Source organism: Schistocerca gregaria, chromosome 1, assembly GCF_023897955.1.
Source record: "Schistocerca gregaria isolate iqSchGreg1 chromosome 1, iqSchGreg1.2, whole genome shotgun sequence".
In the NCBI taxonomy this organism is placed as follows: domain Eukaryota; kingdom Metazoa; phylum Arthropoda; class Insecta; order Orthoptera; family Acrididae; genus Schistocerca; species Schistocerca gregaria.
In genome coordinates this window covers 942,251,618-942,273,309 of record NC_064920.1, presented here as the reverse complement: position 1 = coordinate 942,273,309, position 21,692 = coordinate 942,251,618, and the positions used below count along the sequence as shown (strand labels likewise).

Genomic DNA, 21,692 nt, shown 5'->3' with positions numbered 1-21,692 from the left:
AGAATACTTCTTTAAATTAATCACTAAAATCATTTGGACCCTCTCCCCAAAATATGAGGTGCCTATTAGCATAGGGGCCTCACTGCACTTCATGGCCTGTAGGGTCATTATTTACAGTGCTACACCTTTCATGTGTCTTACATGGCTACCATTTTCACACACAATAAGGACATTGACCTACTGTACTGTTCAGTGGAAATGTATTTTGATAAGATGTGCAATCCTTAGAATATGAATTATACAAATCACAATGTGTGGTTTACATGAAATAATACTGTATCTGAAATGATACACTACCTGCAAATGCACCCAATCAACTGCATTACGAATATCTTGGAACATTGATTTGTAGGACATGAACAGATCACCCGCCTTCACACCAGTTGTTTCACTGTATGAAGAATGAACAATAACTTGTATTATACAAACTGAAATGCACTATTTTTTTTAAGAAATAGCATTTTACATTAGTCAATTCTTTAAAAAAAAAAATACAAAAGAAATATTAAATGTTATCAATATACACATTGTTCTTGAATAATATTTCTGAAGAGACAAAACTTGTATTATTTGATCACATTTTAAGCCACACAAATACTACTTTGCATGCTGCATATATCAGTATGTTTATCACTGTAGAATAACAAAACAAAGAAAAAGGCTATACCTGTATGAAATAATGCTCCAAACAATGGAAAATGCAGGTTGGGATATCAACAATTATATATCAATATGTTTTATCACTGTAGAATAACAAAACAAAGAAAAAGGCTATACCTGTATGAAATAATGCACCAAACAATGGAAAATGCAGGTTGGAATATCAACAACTATGAAAATCATAAAGATGACACATTTAGCTACAGGCAAGCACGACAAAAAGACTGTTAAGCACACCACACACACACACACACACACACACACACACACACACACACACACACACACACCAGCTGCTTTACCTAGCAGAGACAAGTTTGAGGGGCTCGAGATAACAGTAGTGTGCGTGAGGTGTGCCTGCTTGTACGAATGTGGGTATGTTTTCCTTTCTTTTCCGAAGAAGGCTTTGACCAAAAACTCAGTGTGTAACAGAGTTTTCATTGTGCTTGTCTGTAACTCAATGTGTTATCTTTACAGTAAGTAACAATCTATCATTTTCATACTTGTTGAAGTAATGCTTGACATGACAAAAAGGGACATAGATCAGCATGGGTTTCTTCTGTGTCAAGAGTAGTTTTTTGTGTTGTTTCTGTTTTTTCTCTTGTAGAACATATGAAAACTATTTCAAACTAGTTACAAGAAACTAAAAGAGTCCTTTCCTTTCTCTATGGATATAGATAGATTTCAATGCTAGCAAATTTTCATAAATACAATATAAATACAGGGTTTTATCATCACCTCAAGGAAGAAAGTTTATAGTGAGAGGTCTGTGACAGTAAGCACAGTCCATAAGTCCTTTATTCACATCCACAAACCTTTCACCTGCATCTGCAGACATTAAAATTCTGTAAACCACTTTAAACCACTCATCACGTAAAGAGATTTGGCAGTGTGCCTGTGCCTGCTCCTACAATCGAAGTGCAATGCTGCCTCATGCAATCATGTCCTTCGATCACATATAATGCAAATAGACAAAAATTGTAATACTGCCATTGTCTTCTAACTTTCAACCAGCTAGTAATTATATTGCAGTTATCTGCAGTGCTATAAGCTTTTATCTGAAAGTATTATTAATATGGCTATCCTCATCTCACATATCTCTACATACAGCATCAAACTGGAAACTTTTATGTTATTGATGTTGGAAAATGTGTTTGTGTTAAATCAATAGACTTTTTCATGCACACTTGAATGCAAGGAAAGAGCATTTTCATACAACAGCAATTTAGAAAGCAATTTGGGCACCATGGTACCCCCACAATGTTATACAATAGTTAGTATGAACAATTTAACAACAGAAGATGCATTTGTCATCCAAAGAAAAGGACCTGAGAGGAAGTCTGTTGCAAGCAAAGATATGGTCAGCAAAAGGCATTAAAGTTTACTGTGGAGACCATTGGAACTAACACAGAGATCCACTCAAAAGTTGTAGTTATCAACATCAGCAGTGAGGAATGTTCTATATAAGGAACTGCAGTAGGCTCTGAACAAACTGCATATGGTACACAAACTCTGCCAAATGAACTTGATGCAAATATTTTATGAGAAATTTTACTTCCATTACTGAATACAGTGAGAATTTATTGCAATGAATCACACAGAGAATTGAAGTGAAATTTCACTTATGTGTCAATGTCCAAACATGGGGATCTGAAAGATCAAGATCTGTCCCTGAGAACACATGTGACAGTGCAGAAGTGCTGTTGTCAAACAGGGTGTAATCAAATTATAACAGCATATAATGAATGAGATTTATTCTTTAGTTATGAACGAATTGTGAAAATGATGCATAATTTGCTTGTTTCACATTTTCCATGCAAAATAACATCTTCGATTTTGAGCTTTTACACTATTTCCCACTAGCTTCTCATTAAATATCTCACTCTTATTATTGTTAAATGTGACTTCTGAACTTTTATCAGCTGTTCCTCCCACTGAAAATATATATATATATATATATATATATATATATATATATATATATATATATATATATATATATATATATATACATTTTTTAAACCAGGTACATACGATGCATCCTCCAGTGTACAAGGTTCCCACACACAATTTAGTAGTTCATTTAACTTGACTGATCAAGTACCTTCGCATAGGCAACTGAATTGTCTACTATCTGAACAGAAACTATGAACTTCCCAAGCATTAAAAATATTCATTGTGTGACATCATGTGGTTTGATGCAGCACTATCAGCAAGCCAATCATTATCGTAATTAGTAACCAAAATGTTCCCGATTTCTGCACTCGGGGCTTAAAGTTCAGATTCTTGACTTTCTATCGACAATTTCATCTGTCCTTTCTTAGGTGCAACCTTATAATGACCATTCTTACAATTATAGCACTCAAAATTCTTCTTATTTGGAGAACTTTCATTTAAATTGCTTTGCAAACAGTGTCCCTGACATTTATCACTTTTGTGATTACCATACGTAGTTGTGGTTTCTTCAGTCTTAGACAAGTGCTGCTCTTCTTTCAGTAACCCTGGCGTTTAATTATTAAAAGTCTGGCTGCTTTTTTCACTTGAGTCCTAAGCTGTAACAAATACACCATATTTTTCCAGAAGTTTACCTAAAACTTTGCCAGTCTTCTCTGTATCTGCTACTGGTTCACCTACATCTGCAAGAGACTGTGCTAGTGCTTCAACTTTACTGACATGTTGTGCAATAGTGTCCAGAGTGACATCTTATAACTAATTATTGCAGACTGCAGATTGGTGCTCATTATTTTAAGCCAATTCCACATTTACTGTCATGAAATGATAGTTTGCAGCTGGTTGAATCAATACCAAACGAAATAAAAAGCACTGCCTTCACATTAAACTCATCCCATAAGTTCTATGCACCTGTAGCTTCAACTGGCGTTCTTTACTAACGCTAACTAACAATGTCTAGAAAATTCTCATCTCAAAGATAATTTCTGTTTGATACTTCCATAAACGAAGATTACCTCCATCAAATTTTTGGATAGTGAAAAGCTCCATTTGATCCATGTTTTACCTTTCTGCTTTCCTAGGAAAACCCTCAATGTAACAGAACGCACATTGGAGACTTGATTAATGTGAAGAAAATAAAATGTTACACCTGGAAATTAACAAGTTTTTCTGGGCCCATAAACTATTGGACAGGCTGTAGTTAAATTATAACAGCATATGATGAACAAGATTTATTTTTAGCATAAGAATAAAGGCACTTAAAACAAAAAACACAGGACTTTTTCAGAAAACAAGGCAAACATATGCAAAGGAATAAAAGACTGTGTGGATATGCAAAAGTGGTCAGCACAACAGGCGATACTATGCAACGGCTGTTAATAAATAATACGTAATTGGCCCACTTTTCTTTGCCAATAGAATTGTAAAAGGTCACGTGGACCTGGACGTGCTTTTCTAATGATTAACTTAAGTAGCTCATAGCAGAGAGAAAGTAACAGGGTTTCTTTTTCTGAAAAGACAGGATTCCACCATACAGCCTTACAAAAATTCAAGAGTGTTGTCAAGTTGATACAGTGGCCATACATTAGCCACAAACAACACTTTCTGCTCACAGAAGCCCTATTGCCAGATCTCAGTGAGCACAATTTCTCAAGGACTAAGTTTATGTTTCTCTATTTTCTGTGATGTTTCAAAAATTCTGAAGGTTCATTACCACAGCCATAGGCAATGGTAAATCAGACTTATTTGCAACTACTAGCATGAAGAGGTTCACCGCAAGATCATCTGCTATGTTATACGCATGAGTATTGACACAAAACCAAACTTTCCTCTTCACAGTGGTGACAAGATCATTTATTTATACACAGTGTTATTACGAAAACACCCAATAATTTTTAATCATTATGTATTACTATGGCACACAAGTAGCTGGAACAACAGTTGTCTATAAATTTATCCACAGATCTTTAATTTTATTTCAACAATACTGTAGGAAATTAATTATTTAATGAGATAATCTATAAAAAAGGGACAATCTGAAAACAAATCTCTTGTTTTTATCCTACTGCTAGTACCATTAAACCCAGAAAAAAGTAAATAATATTGCAGAAGTTCTGAGATACTTATTTTATTAATCTTACCTTGTGTACTGTGGTGAATTTGTGAAAAAATCAATTAGGCATGCCAGCAAATATGTTTCAGGAAGATTAAACAACGTGTTGAGTACATACACACGAGATTCATCCAGTTGAAGGAATTTATTTGGGTAGAGTTCATACACCTGGGAACTAAAAGTGAAAAATATTATTATTTTCTTACATGGTATATATGAAAACACAATGTTGTAAGCATTAATACAAGACCTTTATAGATGCTCAAAAAATGAGCAAAATACTGCAAGCTACCAAAATTGATATACATTTCTGATTTAGAAACCAGATTTACAAGTGCAGCTTGCAGTCTGTTTGCTATTTTGTACCTCCTAAGAGGATGGGTGTTATGCATCTTAATTGTCACAGTAATATATATATATATATATATATATATATATATATATATATATATATATATGGGATTGTAAATAAAATAGAAAGAAACTTCCACATGGGAAAAATATATTAAAAACAAAGATTCCAAGACTTACCAAGCGGGAAAGCGCCGGCAGACAGGCACATGGAGAGGGAAAGACGAAAGGATGTGGGTTTTAAGGGAGAGGGTAAGGAGTCATTCCAATCCCTTCCTGAAGAAGCAACCATCGGTTGCGAAAGCTAGTAATTCTGTGTGTGTTTTTGTGTGTTTTGTTCATGTGCCTGTCTGCCGGCGCTTTCCCGCTTGGTAAGTCTTGGAATCTTTGTTTTTAATATATATATTGGGATTGGAATGACTCCTTACCCTCTCCCTTAAAACCATAGTTGTTATTCACATCTCTCCCTCTTCAACCATTCGTATGGGCAACTGCCTTCCAATATGAACCTTTGAAGTTCTCAAAATGGCTCTGAGCACTGTGGGACTTAATTTCTGAGGCCATCAGTCCACTACAACTTAGAACTACTTGAAACTAACCAACCTAAGGACATCACACACATCCATGTCTGAGGCAGGATTCGAACCTGCGTGCCGTAGCGGTCGCACAGTTCCAGACTGTAGCACCTAGAACCGCTCGGCCACGCTGGCCGGCCTTTGAAGTTCAATTTTCTCTTACTTTTTCCTTTTGTTTTTCAATACCAAAGATTTTGAAAGCCAGTAAATCTTTCTGCAGTATGCTTTGTCTGTTAGTTTTCTGGTGTGGAGATTTTCTTTCGCATTTATTTGGCTGTAGTCTTATTTACAATTATATTTTCTGTGTAAACTTTGATAAACAAGAATTATCATCATCATCATGATCACTGGGTTGTCTGCCTTACACCAGATTTTGACTGCGTAGCCCTCCATGCTTATGTGTCTTCTGCATTCCTCTTCAATCTTCAGTACCCTTCTTGTAGTCTGCTGACATCATCCAGCATCTGCAACCTTCTTCTGCCCTTCCCTTTCTTTCCCAGAATGAAAACTTCAATTGCTTCAAGTAGAAGGCAATCTCTTCTTAGATTTTGGCCTATCCAGTTTAGTTTCCTGTTCTTCACCATCAGCATCATCCTCTGTTCTTCTCCAACTGTCCTCAGTACTTCTTCATTCCTGACTTAATCAGTCCAGCTGATATTCTCCACTCCACACCATATCCATATTTCACAAGCTTCAATTCTCTTCTCATCCTGCTTTCTCAAAGTCCACATTTCTGCTCCATACAAGGCTACGCTCCATATTAAGCCCTTACCCAGGCACTTCCTCAATTCCTTGTTTAAACAACTAGTTAGGGGTCTTCTCTGCTTTTGAAATGATTTTTTTTACCACAGCCATTCTCACTTTGATACCTTGTTGCAATCCGTGTCTTCTTTAATCCAACTTCCAAAATACTTGAATGCTCTTACCTGTTCTACGATTTCTGACCCAAACTTAATTTTCAATTTTCTTTTCTTTAGGCCTATGACCATGCTTTTGGTTTTCTTTTTATTAATTTTCATACTATATGTTGCACAGGCTTCATTCAGGTCATTTAGCATTTGAGTCAGTGTCTCTTGATTTTCTGTGAAGATCGTCATGTCATCTGCAAACCTCTTGTCCCACCCAAACAGCTTTCCACTACTTCTTCCACACAGATGTTAAATAGGACTGGCGAGAGACAACAGCCCTGTCTAACACTTCTCTCAATCTTGCTGTTTTCGGAGATACCATTACCTATTCGTGCCAAAGCTTTCTGATTCAGATACAGATTTGTGATCAATCTACTCTACTCCCACTTTACTCCCTCCTTTTTAAAGATATATAACAGCTTATCCCGCTGGATTCTATTAAAGGCCTATTCAAGGTCTATGTAGACAGCATATGCTTCTTTGTCCTTTTCTATGTATCTTTCGCCGATGGTTCTTGGAAGTCCAATGGCATCTCGTGTTCCCTTTCCCCTTATGAAACCATATTGTTCTTCACCAAGTGTTCTCTCCAGAGTTCCATATAGCCTGCTATTCAGAATTCAAAGAACTACTTTTGCTGCCTGCGATATTAGGCTGATTGTCCTGTGGTCATCACACTTTTTGGGACTATTAGTCTTTGGGATTGGAACTATTATACTTACTAGAAAGTCTTATGGCCATTCCCCTTTGTCATAGACTTAGTTGCAAAGAGAGCTCAACTCATTCTCGCCCGTTTCTTTTAATCTGTTTGAGGTTTCTGCTGGAATGCCATCTACACCACACGCTTTCTTATTTTTTAGTTCCCCAATGTCTTATTTACCTCTGGAACCTAGGATAAAATCTCCTTTTCATCTTAATTTATTGAATCTTTCTTCTCAATCTGCAGATTGGAAAATCTTTGATCTGCTTCAAAGAGAGTTTCAATATATCCAATATATTCTGAACAGCATGTGAGCCACTTAAAAGAGTTCCATTTTCCCCTTCTATCTCCATATTAGTTTTGTTCTTCCTTCCTTGAAATACTATTTCCTTGGCTACTTGATACATCTTTTCATAATTACCCTCTTTCTCCAGTGTCTCAATTTCTGAGCATATTTCTCTCATCCATTTTTCCCTGGCCTGATCAGAGTTACTCTCCTCAGCTCATTATTCAGTCTTCTGTACCGTCTTTTTCCATCATCATTTTGTGTGTTTTTCCATTTTCTCCTTTCTTCCACCTTCAAGATCATGTCATCGGTAACCCACGGTTTACTTCTCCGCTTGCACTTCACCACACTAACAACATCTTTACTGGTTGCTTTCAGGGTGTCTCTGAACTGGTTCCACTATTCGTTTACGCCTTCTGTCTTTTCTCTAATTTTCCAATTGTCTCACAACTCTTTTTCAAGCTTTTTGGCCACTCCTTCTTCCTTTAGAGCATCCATGTTAAATTTTGTTCTCACTTTACCTAGCAACATTCTTTTCAATCTAAACTGCACATCTGCTACAACCAAGATCTGCTCATGGATAAGCCTTAGTACTTCTCATTCATGTCCAGAATCTGTATTAGTATGTAATTGATCTGGTATCTTCTATTGTCTATATTTGATGTCCATGTGTACCGTCTTCTTTTATGATGTTCAAAAAGCTTGTTTATAACTATCAATGAGTTTTCCTTACAAAATCTTACTATTCTCACACCTCTTTTGTTCCTGTTACTGAATCCAAACTTTCCAAACACATCTCTGTCTTTCCCTTTGCCACCCATCACGTTCCAATCTCCCATTACAATGATGCACACCTTTTTCTTCTCTCTCTCAATCAGTGATTCAATTCTGCTGCAGCACTCCTCAGTGTCATTGTCGCTGTGTTTGGTGGTTGGCATGTAGACTTGTATCGGAACTACATCTTTCTTGTGACCTTTCACCTCAGCATCATCAATCTGCTATTTATGTATTCCACCTCTGTTGTCATGGTTTTTACCTTCTTTATCATGATAGCTACTCCATTCATTCCATTTTTTTCCTTGTCTAAATAAAATAGTTTGTAGTCATCACTCTGTAACCCACCATTGCCTCCCCATCTCACCTCACACATTCCAAGAATATCTATACTGTTGTGCTCTAATCCTTCTTTCAAATTTTCAAATTTGCCAGATTGAAAGAGGGTGCGAACATTCCATGTACCAACCCTTAACTTTTCCGCTTTCCTTTTCTTTTTCTTTATCCTTACACTTTCAATTAGCCTCGATGTACTCCCCTCCCGGAGATCCAATTAAGGGGATGTTTTACCTCTGGAATCACTATTTTGCACGTAGAGGACCATGTCAAGTACACCTTGGGAATAGTAATGTGGTAGCTTCCCGTTGCTTTCCACATGTGATATCAGCCACCCAGTCTGGGTCAGATGCTCGGGGAGCCAGAAACCCCTACAGAGCACGTCCTCAGGTGGTGGATCGGGGAACGCCTTCCAGATATGTGTGGAAGGAAGAAAATCAAATACCTCCCGCACAACAACACACACCTGCAGTGTCTGACTCAGAGTGAGCAACAAGATTTATGACAACACCAAAAATTCCATTATGCACATTAAATAAGATGCATTCATAGAGGGTGAAATAATAATTTGAGCAAGGGATAATTAAGTGTTAGATTTTTATTGTATGTATATAAACTAAATTGTATTATTATTATTATGCTGTTAGTTAACATCAACTGTTCTTTGTTTAAGGTGAAATTTTACCGCAATTTTGAAATGTCTCCTGTAACTGAATCAAATGATTTAGATTATGTATGTTATGAGACACATAAATCACAATTCACAATTTTTTTTAAAATCAACAGATCGCAATCACAAAACTTAATTTCTTTTTTCAGTGCTGAGCAAAAACCATGCTGTATGATTAACTTGATTTTATCATAATTGTTCTGTGATTAGTCACTGTGTGTGGCATAGTTAATTAAAAATCAAAATTAAATTAAAAAACCAGTGATACTAAACATTATCTTCATTTAAGATGTCCAAAAATTGTTATTAAAATAAGACAAACATTACAAGTAACTCACAGAACATACAAATTAATACTGGACTGCAAGACAAACAATTCACTCACAGGGCATGTTACTGCATGTAAGTCACTTGATATCCAAAAGAATTATTGTAGTAGCAATAGAAGAAATCTTCTCACCAAGCATTCACTACAAACTTTACTTATTCCTGTGTAACTGTGAGAAAACTTATGCCATAAGGATATGAATATTTAAATTTAATTCTCAGGTTGGATTTCCTTATAACCATTGTGCACAGTGACTGTATGTAATTCAGACAGGAAGGAAGTCAGCAATGAGTCTAAAGTCAACCTGTACTTTATTGCAGGTCTAGATTTCAGTTACAGTATATCTATCATCAGTGCCTACATGAAGCTTTAATCATTGTTATAAGTTATAAAAAAAATTTTGACATGTTTCACAACAGCATCAGTGGGTTAGTCAGTTAGTTAGTTAGTCCATGTTCCCTGGATCGTTTTGTACAATAAATTGTAATGATGTGAAATGAGTCATTTTAATAAATTGTAATGATGTGAAATGAGTCATTTTGCATTCACACCACAAGTTAATTTGTGAATGCTGAAAATGTATAATTTATTTTATTTTATTTTTATTTAATTTACAGATGTTAGTAATTCCTACCCTCCCCCTTTTATACATTACAATAAATAAAATTCTTCTACAGAACAGAAGGAGTTGTCAAGGAGAAACTTTTTGTTTATTTTCAAATTTTACTCTGATGTTTGTCAGAAATTTTGTATGACTGGGTAAGTGATCAAAAATTTTTTTGCAGCATTGTGCACCCCTTTTAGTGCCAAGGACAACCTTAATGTGGAGTAATGAATGTCATTTTTCCTTCTGGTATTGTAATTATATACATAACTGTTCCTCTTTAACTGTAGTGGATTATTTACAACAAACTTCATGAGGGAATAAGTATACTGTGAAGCAATAAGTAGTCAAAATGCCCAACTCCTTAAAAAGATGTCTACAAGATGATCATGGGTGAGCACCACATATTATTTTGACAGCACGTTTTAAGCAATGGAGACTTTCAATCTTAAAGATGAGTTATCCCAGAATATTATCCCTTATGACATATTGAATGGAAATATTCAACATATGCCAACGTGCTGATTTTTCTCTCCTCGAGACTTGCAATGACTCTAAGAGCAAATGTGGCTCAACTAAGTTGTCTTAGGGGCTCCAAAATGTTCTTTTTCCAGTTTCAATTCTCATACATATGGACACCTAAGAATTTTGAGGTTTCCATCCTATCTATTATTTTCTCATTATCTGTTAAAATTATGATTTGTACAGTACCTCTAGATGTGCAGAACTGAATATGTTGTGTCTTTTTAAAATTGAAGGTGAATCCATTCACAGAAAACCAGTCAATGATACTTCTAACAATACTTTTTATCAGTTCTTCTGTGTCTGTCTTTATGCTTGGATTGATAATACTAGTGTCATCTGCAAAAAGAACTAATTCTGCTTCATATACATTAGACGAAAGATCATTTACATATGTAAGGAACAATAGTGAAAGTAAGATTGAGTCTTGGGAAACACTATACGTGATTTTTCCCTAGTAAGAATTATGCCCCGGACTGTATTGGTTTAATTACTAAGTACAACTTTTTGCATTCTTTTGTTTAGATATGACATTATCCATTTGTTGGATATACCATCAAGCACATAAAACTTCAGTTCATCTAGGAAAATATCATGATTCACATAGTCAAATGCTTTAGGTAGGTTGCAGAAAATAGAATGGCATTAATTATTTAACACTGGTAAAATTTGGTGAGTGAGTAACTGGCATTCTCGATACAACAACTCTTCTGAAACATAAACTGTAATCTGCTGAGGATATTATTGTTGCTAAGGTGATAAAACATCATCAAAGCCATATGAGCTTTTATTTTTGAGAGAACGTATAATTTTCTTAATTTCAGAATGCTGCAATTTTTCTCTTGAACTGTTTGTCCCTATACTTTCTACTGTATCTTTCATTCAGTTCAGTAGTGATATTATCCAGTTCTGTGGCTGTTTGTCCTGTCTCTCATTTCACTACATTCCACACAGTCCTGAATCCACTAAGTCATTATATTGATCTTACTTTACCTTGTCATTTGTTTAGTGCAAAACTGTTATTCTATTATAACTGTACTTTGTCTACTCTTATTTTAATACAAAACTGTTTGGATTGCTAGTCTCACATATATTTCTTTGACATAGAGGGTATTGTTTCTCTATGACATATACTGTGGCTGGTTGTATAGGTCCCCAAACAGCAGCCTCGGTCTGAATTAAGTCAGGTACATGTAATAACCAGTGCGTTTACTGGCCTGTTGATACCATATGACTCACTTCAAATGGTATGTCATTTATTATGGAGTCACCAGGTCTGTATAACTGTGATATAAACTTAGTTTGTTAGCATTCAATGTCTGATTTCTTTGTGTTTCTTATATATTATAGAACTCATGATAGCTATACTATAACTGAAATGTAGATTTGCAATAAAGTACAGACTGATTCATATATGAATGCTGTTGAAACTGTATGAAAAGAAAAGTGTGGAGCTTTAACAGTCACATACAAAAAAGAAAAAAGAAATTTGTGAACACAGATATGAAAAGCGAGCTGACACAGGTGGAAAAACACAGCCTGGGAAAAAAAAAGAAGGAGAGAGAGAGAGAGAGAGAGAGAGAGAGAGAGAGAGAGAGAGAGAGAGAGAGAGAGAGAGAGAGAGAGAGAGAGGAGGAGGGGGGGGGGGCGAAACACCCATATAATGTAGTCAGATGTCACATATACAGCACTGGTGGGTGTGTAGATGATTAAGAGTTGCAATTCCTGGTGACAAGCAGAATGGCCACCATAGTGCATTAGTGTTGTTCATGTCTGATGTTGTTACCAGGCCTGGTAAGGTATATAAGGGGCATGAACGGAGGCAGATGTTGCGAGATCACTGTGAAGTGCACAGAGATGCTGCATACTCAGTGAGACAGCATTACCAGTACCTGACAAGAGTTTGAAAGGGCTATCAGTGTGGGTCTATTTGGCCAGTTGATCAGACTGTGCAACATCTACATTTGTGGAGCATTCAGATGTGACAGTAGTCTGATGAAGGACTGTATGAGAACATGATGGCAGGCATATTTGTCGTCAAAGTTCTGGTTGAATAAGTCTAATCACACAAGGGAGCATCAACATACTGTGTACCAAGCACATCATAACCCCTTCAAATCAACAAGTAATGGATCCCCTGCAATATTCTGTGCCACTGGTCAGAGACTAGCAACAGCCGGATTAGAGAATTACTGTCCCGTATGTAGCCCATCGTTAACACCAAACCACAAATGGCTGCATTTGGAATTATGCCATAACTGGGAATCATGAACTGCTGATTAATGGTGTCACATTATGTTCAGGGATGGATTGCAGTTCTGCACCATCCCAATGACCATTGTCAGCAAATATGCCAGTGAACTGGGAAGACGTCTCATTTTCCCAGTGTTTTTGAGACACACAGTGGTGTTACTCCTGGTGTCAAGTAGTGGGAAGGCATTGGCTATGATTCTATGTCAAGGCTGGTAGTGACTGAGGGAACTTCGGCAGTACAAAAGCCTCCTGTGTCCTCGTGTGTAAGTATGACAGTGCAAGTTTTCAACAACACAATGCTTGTTCACACAAGAGAGGTGTGTCTATGAACTGTTTATGTGATGATGAGGTACTCCCATGGCCAGCGAGACACCTAGATTTGACCCTGATAGAAAATATGAGGGACTAGCTTAGCCATCAACTCTGTCCCAGTGCCAGTATCTAGTTTATGAAGGTCCAATTACAGCATTGTGAGCCACTTTGTCTCAGAAGATGATACTATGGCTTTATGACACTCATCACAACTGAATCAGAGCGCACATCCAGGCCAGAGGTGGTACAATGTCATACAATGATAAGTGGGCTCATGTTGTGAAATTCTTTGAAAATTTGACTTAATTTGGTATAATTGAAATAATATCACGTACTCTCTGGACCTACGAAGTTTCATTTCATTTCCTCCACTTCTTGGTGCTTCACTTTTTTTTTATCGCATATTGTACAGAATGTAGATGAACAGTACACGAGTATTATAATGAAAGCCTGAACAAAGGCAGTAACGTAAATGTATAAGTGCAGTAACACTAATGACAATACAGTGAAACCCATATTTTTTGTTTTCTTGTGGTCCAGGCTTAAAAAACACAAAATTGAGGAAAATGTTAAAACTCCACAAAATATGAGCAAAAATACATGTAACTAGCATATATGATTAAAAATAGCAATTTTCTCCAATGCTTTAAATGAAATCTGTCTAAGTGAAGGAAATTAAATGTACAATACAATTTTTATATATTAATTTGTCATAATGAATTTCATCAGTTCTTAAAAAATCACAGATGTGTAGCAGAAAGTAAAAATTCATCAAAAACTTGAAAATGGTATTTGGGTACAAGGTAATACAGTTTTTTTCCAACATGCTGTGACCACAAATTATATATTCATGACATTTGTTTTTGAGAGATCATCCTTTGTGCTCACCCACAAAAAAGTAAAAACTGATGAACATGTTGAATTAAACCAAAAACATCGCAGCAGTTATGTGGTTAAACCACCAGCACAAATGCAGACATCTGCTTAACAACATACTTTGTCAGCATTGCTTTTCTTGCAAGCCACACTTCATATATACTCACCACTGTTAAAGTGCTATTTTAGGCTTGATGACAGAAACACAGATGTGAAAAAATGAGTTTACTTCCCCAATTGATGTTACAAGTTTGTTAGAAGTCAGCTCAGTGAATTTCTGTACACTGTGCAAAGTGTAAATTTGAAAGCAAGCTCAGATGCTACAGTTTTGCTTTATGCTCTGTCATTACTGCCAATCTTCACAATCTACAGTGTGTTGTGTGTGCGGTGCAAATACATGAGTAGATGAGGTGTGAGGCCTAGCGTTACCGTGCAGGAACAAAACTCCTTTTGTCAGCATGCCGCGCCTTTTGTTTTGAATTGCTCTGCGGAGCTTCTTTAGAGTTGCACAGTAGGCATCTGAGTTGATTGTCGTTCCTTGTGGCATAAAGTCCACTAGCAAAACACTGCGCCGGTCCCAGAACACAGTTGCCATAATCTTGCGCTTTGACAGCATCTGTTTGGCTTTGACCTTGGCGTGTGAGATTGTGTGCCGCCATTCCATCGATTGTCGCTTGCTTTCGGGAGTGATATGGGATACCCATGTTTCACCTGTGACAATTTGACTCAACATGTCATCCCCTTCTTCCTCGTAACGAATCCAATGAAGTGGCAAATCTCTTCCCTTTGTGGTCCTCTGTGAGGAGTCTGGGTACCCACCGAGAACACAGTTTCTTAAAGTTTAGGTTTTCAGACACAATTTTGTACAAAACCGATCTTGAAACTTGTGGAAATTCCAAAGAAAGAATGGAAATTGTAAATCTTCTATCCTCACGAATCTTTGTTTCGACTGCAGCCACCAAATCATCAGTGATCACAGAGGGCTGGCCTGAGCGTTCTTCATCATGGAAGTTTTGACGGCCATTTTTAAACTCTCTAACCCATTGACGCACTTTACCTTCACTCATTGCATTCAAGCCATAAACTTCTGTTAACTGATGATGAATTTCTGCAGCTGATAGGCTTCTTGCGGTCAAAAAACGTATCACTGACCGTATCTCACACGTGGTGGGCGATCCAATAATCGTAAACTTTATCAAGTAGCACAGCTATGCGTACACGTCAGCTACAGAGCTGCAACTTGCATCAGTGTGAATGGGAAGGTTGCCGGCAAGTGGCGCGGTGGCTTGTTGCGGCATCCGCGCAAACTACGGGACTATACGCACGAACGGCCCTTACTTAAAAAACAACCCTCGTAGAATAGTTCACTTGAGAATTTGCCGTAACTATGATGTATCGTTAGAACACTGTTCCAATCCACATTCCTTAGCATATTATTCAAATGAGTTATATTTTGGTCTGTATTCATCCTAATATATCTATAGCAACTGAGTGTAGGAACCTTTTTTACGTGCACACTTAGTTCTACTGCATGGTGGTCTGACAAAGCACTTATAATAACAGAAGATATAAGATCATAAAGACGAATACCAATGATTATATTATCTATTGCAGACTGGCACGTTTCATTCTCCCTGGTTGCAGTGTTCATCAGATATCTTACATTATATTCAATTACAACAGTTTATAAGTGGTTTAAAACTTCTTGGAGTGGCTATATGGGCACAAGTGATGCTGTACTTTCTGGATGCCATGAGGAGGTTACGACTCCAGAAAACATTGATAAAATCTATGTTATGGTGATGGATGACAGAAGAGTTAAGGTGCATGAGATTGCTAGTGCTGTGGGCTTCTCGACTGAATATTTTGCATAAAAATTTGGACATGAGAAAGTTATCCGCAAGATGGGTTTGGCGATTGTTCACACTTGACAAAAAACGGAATCATGTGAAGTGTCGCAAGGATGGTTTGCAGCTGTTCAGGAAGAATCCGCAGAACTTTAAGCATCGTTTCGTCACTGTGTATGAAACGTGGATACATTACTATACTCCTGAGACCACACAACTATCTAAACAATGGGCTACCAAGGGAGAATCTGCACCAAAAAAAGGTGAAGACCATTCCTTCGGCCAGAAAGGTTATGGTGACTGCCTTTTGCGATTTGCGAGGGATAATCCTCATCGACTATCTGGAAAAGGGTAAAACTATTACAGATGAATATTATTCATCGTTACTGGACGGTTTGAAAACCGAGCTTCAAAAAAAAAACGCCGGTGATTGGACTGCAAAAAAGTCCTTTTCGATCACGACAATGTACTAGCGCACACCTCAGCAGCTATGGTCACAAAATTAATGGAAATAGGATTTCAGTTCGTTTCACATTCCCCCCGTTCTCCAGACTTGGCTCCCTCAAATTTGTTCCCCAATTTGAAGAAATGGCTGGTGGGACAAAGATTTTATTCAAATGAGGAGGTGATTGCGGCAACTAATAGGTATTTTGCAGACTTGGACAATTTGTATTATCTGGAAGGGATCAACAAATTAGAACAGCGTTGGACGAAGTGTATAAGTCTAAAATGAGACTATGTCGAAAAATGAAAAATGTTTACCCTAACACGTAAGTAGTTTTTATTTTTGCATGGACTTTTCAAATGCCCCTTGTAGTTGTTGCAACTGTATCATGTCAGTTTTGAACACAAAACTCTTTAAAATGTGCAGCTGCAAAACCCTTGTTCTATTTCTGTGTGACATTTCTGTCACAGCACATCATTGTGCTACTGCAAAACCCTTGTTCTATTTCCGTGTGACATTTCTGTCACAGCACATCATCTGTACATAAAGTATATTTTCAGCATTTCACAAAATGCTTTCACCCCTACCTGCACTCCCGTCGCTGAAAGGCCACTACCCCTCTCCACAAATCCATTAGGCAAGCTCATTTTCATGAGTTGGTGAGGTGTGGTGGCTGCGCTGGCTATTGGGTGGCTTAACAAGTTGCCAGCCAACAAGAGTTCACTAGCCGGAAATGGGCGATGTTTCCTTGATTATGACCAAGTATATTCTTTGAGACTCAGTGTTTGAATTTAAAGATTGACAATTGATGTTGTTGCTGAATACAGTAAATTGGAAATACATGCAAAAAGATGAGACAGAGACATAAGTTGCACAAGAAAAGGTGCTGGTTGGGCCAGTTCATCATGTATGGGCTCGGACCGGAACACTTCGCGTCGACTGTCTTGTTTTCCCATTACTGCTGCAATCTAACAGTGGTTGTATCATAATTGGGCGGTGAAGCTGAATGTTGCAAGTTGTGCTGGCAACACTGATTGTTAATTCCATCACATTTCCTCTCACATCTCCTCTCCCCACAATGGCCTAAAATATTCCCTTAATTCCCCCATCACCCACGGTGTGAACTGCCACTTATAATTCGTTCTGTCACGTCAAATGTCAATAGGAAGAAAAACAGGATGAAGTCAAGTGAGACATTGAGTAAGACCTTAGAACCGAGGTGAACCTCACTAGGAAGAAATATAAAATCGGGGAATTTTTAGCATTCATCTTATGGGTTTTTCATAGGAGCTGATGATTAAAGCAACATTATACCTTTTTATGTAATTAACAATTTATTTTCTTTTTGTCAAAAGATTTAGAAAATATTTTGTGTTAGTAAATATGGAAATTTAGAAAATTTTATTCCTTTTAGAAGCCATGCATGACATTAATTTCAATATTTTGCGTAAATACTTACTGTTTCAGGAAATTAAATCCATGAACACAAACCAATATGTTCCCATATGCATCAACTTTTAGAAGATTCCCATAAAGTGTATCAAACCAAAGTCCTCTGAAAGAAAGAAGCCAATAAATTTAACACAGTATGAAATGGTCCAGAGTTTTCTACACAACACTTTTGTGTTAGATGATTTCAGTTATGTACCTTAATATGTGTGTTACTATTTCACTTTCACCTGACTTATTTGCCTCACTTAATAGATCTAACTGTTGGTTCCTTGTTATGACTTATCTGCACATGTGACAATATAATGTAAATAATGTATACAGGCATTACTCTGTAATTTTTATCTGATGACTGTGTGTGAACATATTGTAAGAATGATGACTATCTATGAACATATACTTTATATGAGTGTAAATCTTAAAAATGTCTATATTTTTGCAGGTATGCAACTGAATATCTCAAAAATGTATATATCTATTTATGTATGTAACTTAAATGTGACCTGTCTATATCTATGTGTACTAACACGCTGAGATTTTTGGAATCAATAAAAATCAAATAACATTCTACTGTTCCTTTGAGCTTTCATTTGCAGACAGAATACACACAGAAATATGTACACACTCATCTTCTTACCTTATGGGGAAAGATGGATCATAGACAAACTCTCGTATTTCTTGAGGATATCCAAGAGATACAAGCCGTTCTTTTACTAAATTAAATCCTAATCTCTCATACTGTGGAGATTTGTACTCTGGAAAAAAAAGATGCGAATAATTATCTTAACAAGAATATTCTCACAATTTGGGTAATTAACACACACACACACACACACACACACACACACACACACACACACACACACACACACACTCTGTACTTTGATATAGATTGACTTAATTATTGTAGAATGTTTCCAGAATGAGATTTTCACTCTGCAGCCGAGTGTGCGCTGATATGAAACTTCCTGGCAGATTAAAACTGTGTGCCCGACCGAGACTCGAACTTGGGACCTTTGCCGCTGCAGAGTGAAAATCTCATTCTGGAAACATCCCCCAGGCTGTGGCTAAGCCATGTCTCCACAATATCCTTTCTTTCATGAGTGCTAGTTCTGCAAGGTTCGCAGGAGAGCTTCTGTAAAGTTTGCAAGGTAGGAGACGGATAATGGCAGAAGTAAAGCTGTGAGTACCGTGCCTGAGTCGTGCTTCGGTAGCTCAGATGGTAGAGCACTTGCCCGCGAAAGGCAAAGGTCCCGAGTTCGAGTCTCGGTCGGGCACACAGTTTTAATCTGTCAGGAAGTTTCATTGTAGAATGTGTTTGATATTGTCTGGTGTAATAAATGTCTAGCTACACCAAAATTATCAAAAGGCAAATTCACGTTACAACACTAAAAATTAAATGAAAACAAAATGGATGATTAGCACTAACCTTCATGAAGCAATATTCTATGTACTACCAATAGAAACATATGAAAGGAGATCTATTCTAGCTTTCATAACTGTTAGTTCCTACCTCAAGGAGGAATAAGGGATAGATAGGTAGGGTCAGTTTTGGAAGGAGGTGAAGGTCACCCACACCTCTGGTTGAGAGGGACCCATCTTACGAGAAGATAAGTACTAGCCAGACATTTTCCCTCCTTGTAATTTTATAACACTAAAACTATTACAGCTATAGTATTATCTGGTTTTATATAATAATGACATTTGCAGTAGGATTTTGATACCATACCATACAAGTGGCTTGAAATCAAATTAGGTGCTTATGGAATATCATATTAGTTATGTGACTGGATTCATGATTTCCTGTCAGAGGGGACACAGTTCATAGTAATTCATGGAAAGTTATCAAATAAAATAGAAGTGATTTCTGAGATTCCCCAAGATAGTGGTATAGGCCCTCTGTTGTTCCTTATCTTCATAAATCAGTTAGGAGGCAATCTGAGCAGCTGTCTTAGATTGTTTGCAGATCATGCTGTTATTTATCATCTAGTAAAGTCATCAGAAGATAAAAAACAATTGCAAAACAATTTAGATAATACACTCCTGGAAATGGAAAAAAGAACACATTGACACCGGTGTGTCAGACCCACCATACTTGCTCCGGACACTGTGAGAGGGCTGTACAAGCAATGATCACACGCACGGCACAGCGGACACACCAGGAACCGTGGTGTTGGCCGTTGAATGGCGCTAGCTGCGCAGCATTTGTGCACCGCCGCCGTCAGTGTCAGCCAGTTTGCCGTGGCATATGGAGCTCCATCGCAGTCTTTAACACTGCTAGCATGCCGCGACAGCGTGGACGTGAACCGTATGTGCAGTCGACGGACTTTGAGCGAGGGCGTATAGTGGGCATGCGGGAGGCCGGGTGGACGTACCGCCGAATTGCTCAACACGTGGGGCGTGAGGTCTCCACAGTACATCAACGTTGTCGCCAGTGGTTGGCGGAAGGTGCACGTGCCCGTCGACCTGGGACCGGACCGCAGCGACGCACGGATGCACGCCAAGACCGTAGGATCCTACGCAGTGCCGTAGGGGACCGCACCGCCACTTCCCAGCAAATTAGGGACACTGTTGCTCCTGGGGTATCGGCGAGGACCATTCACAACCGTCTCCATGAAGCTGGGCTACGGTCCCGCACACCGTTAGGCCGTCTTCCGCTCACGCCCCAACATCGTGCAGCCCGCCTCCAGTGGTGTCGCGACAGGCGTGAATGGAGGAACGAATGGAGACGTGTCGTCTTCAGCGATGAGAGTTCCTTCTGCCTTAGTGCCAATGATGGTCGTATGCGTGTTTGGCGCCGTGCAGGTGAGCCCCACAATCAGGACTGCATACGACCGAGGCACACAGGGCCAACACCCGGCATCATGGTGTGGGGAACGATCTCCTACACTGGTCGTACACCTCTGGTGATCATCGAGGGGACACTGAATAGTGCACGGTACATCCAAACCGTAATCGAACCCATCGTTCTACCATTCCTAGACCGGCAAGGGAACTTGCTGTTCCAACAGGACAATGCACGTCCGCATGTATCCCGTGCCACCCTATGTGCTCTAGAAGTTGTAAGTCGACTACCCTGGCCAGCAAGATCTCAGGATCTGTCCCCCATTGAGCATGTTTGGGATTGGATGAAGCGTCGTCTCACGTGGTCTGCACGTCCAGCATGAACGCTGGTCCAACTGAGGTGCTGGGTGGAAATGGCATGGCAAGCCGTTCCACAGGGCTACATCCAGCAACTCTACGATCGTCTCCATGGGAGAATAGCAGCCTGCATTGCTGCGAAAGGTGGATATACACTGTACTAGTGCCAACATTGTGCATGCTCTGTTGCCTGTGTCTATGTGCCTGTGGTTCTGTCAGTGTGATCATGTGATGTATCTGACCCCAGGAATGTGTCAATAAAGTTTCCCCTTCCTGGGACAATGAATTCACGGTGTTCTTATTTCAATTTCCAGGAGTGTATATCTGTAATGGTGCAAAAATTAGCAGTTGACCCTAAACAATGGAAAGTATGAAAATCAATCAAATCTGAAGGATATAAATTCCACTAAATACCTAGGAACCACAATTACAAACAACTGAAATTGGAAAGAACACGTAGAATATGTTGTAGGGAAGGCGAACCAAAGACTGCATTTTATTGGCAGGACACTTAGAAGATGCAACAGTTCTACTAAAGAAACTGCTTACACTACACTTGTCCGTCTTATTTTGAAGTACTGCTGTACGCCATGGG

General features: G+C 38.2%; 1 protein-coding gene across 5 annotated transcripts in view; it reads right to left on the bottom strand.

Annotated features, from left to right (window-relative positions):
• The window catches only part of LOC126275603 (cytosolic purine 5'-nucleotidase), a 413,580-nt gene that overhangs the window by 78,420 nt on the left and 313,468 nt on the right, over nt 1-21,692 (bottom strand). For all 5 annotated transcript variants that reach the window (XM_049977212.1, XM_049977210.1, XM_049977211.1 and 2 more), the window contains exons 3-6: nt 18,594-18,711; nt 17,967-18,062; nt 4,752-4,898; nt 298-391 (exon numbers count right to left, since the gene is read on the bottom strand). In XM_049977212.1, the coding sequence (XP_049833169.1) occupies nt 298-391; nt 4,752-4,898; nt 17,967-18,062; nt 18,594-18,711 (455 nt within the window). The remainder of the gene's footprint in view (nt 1-297; nt 392-4,751; nt 4,899-17,966; nt 18,063-18,593; nt 18,712-21,692) is intronic.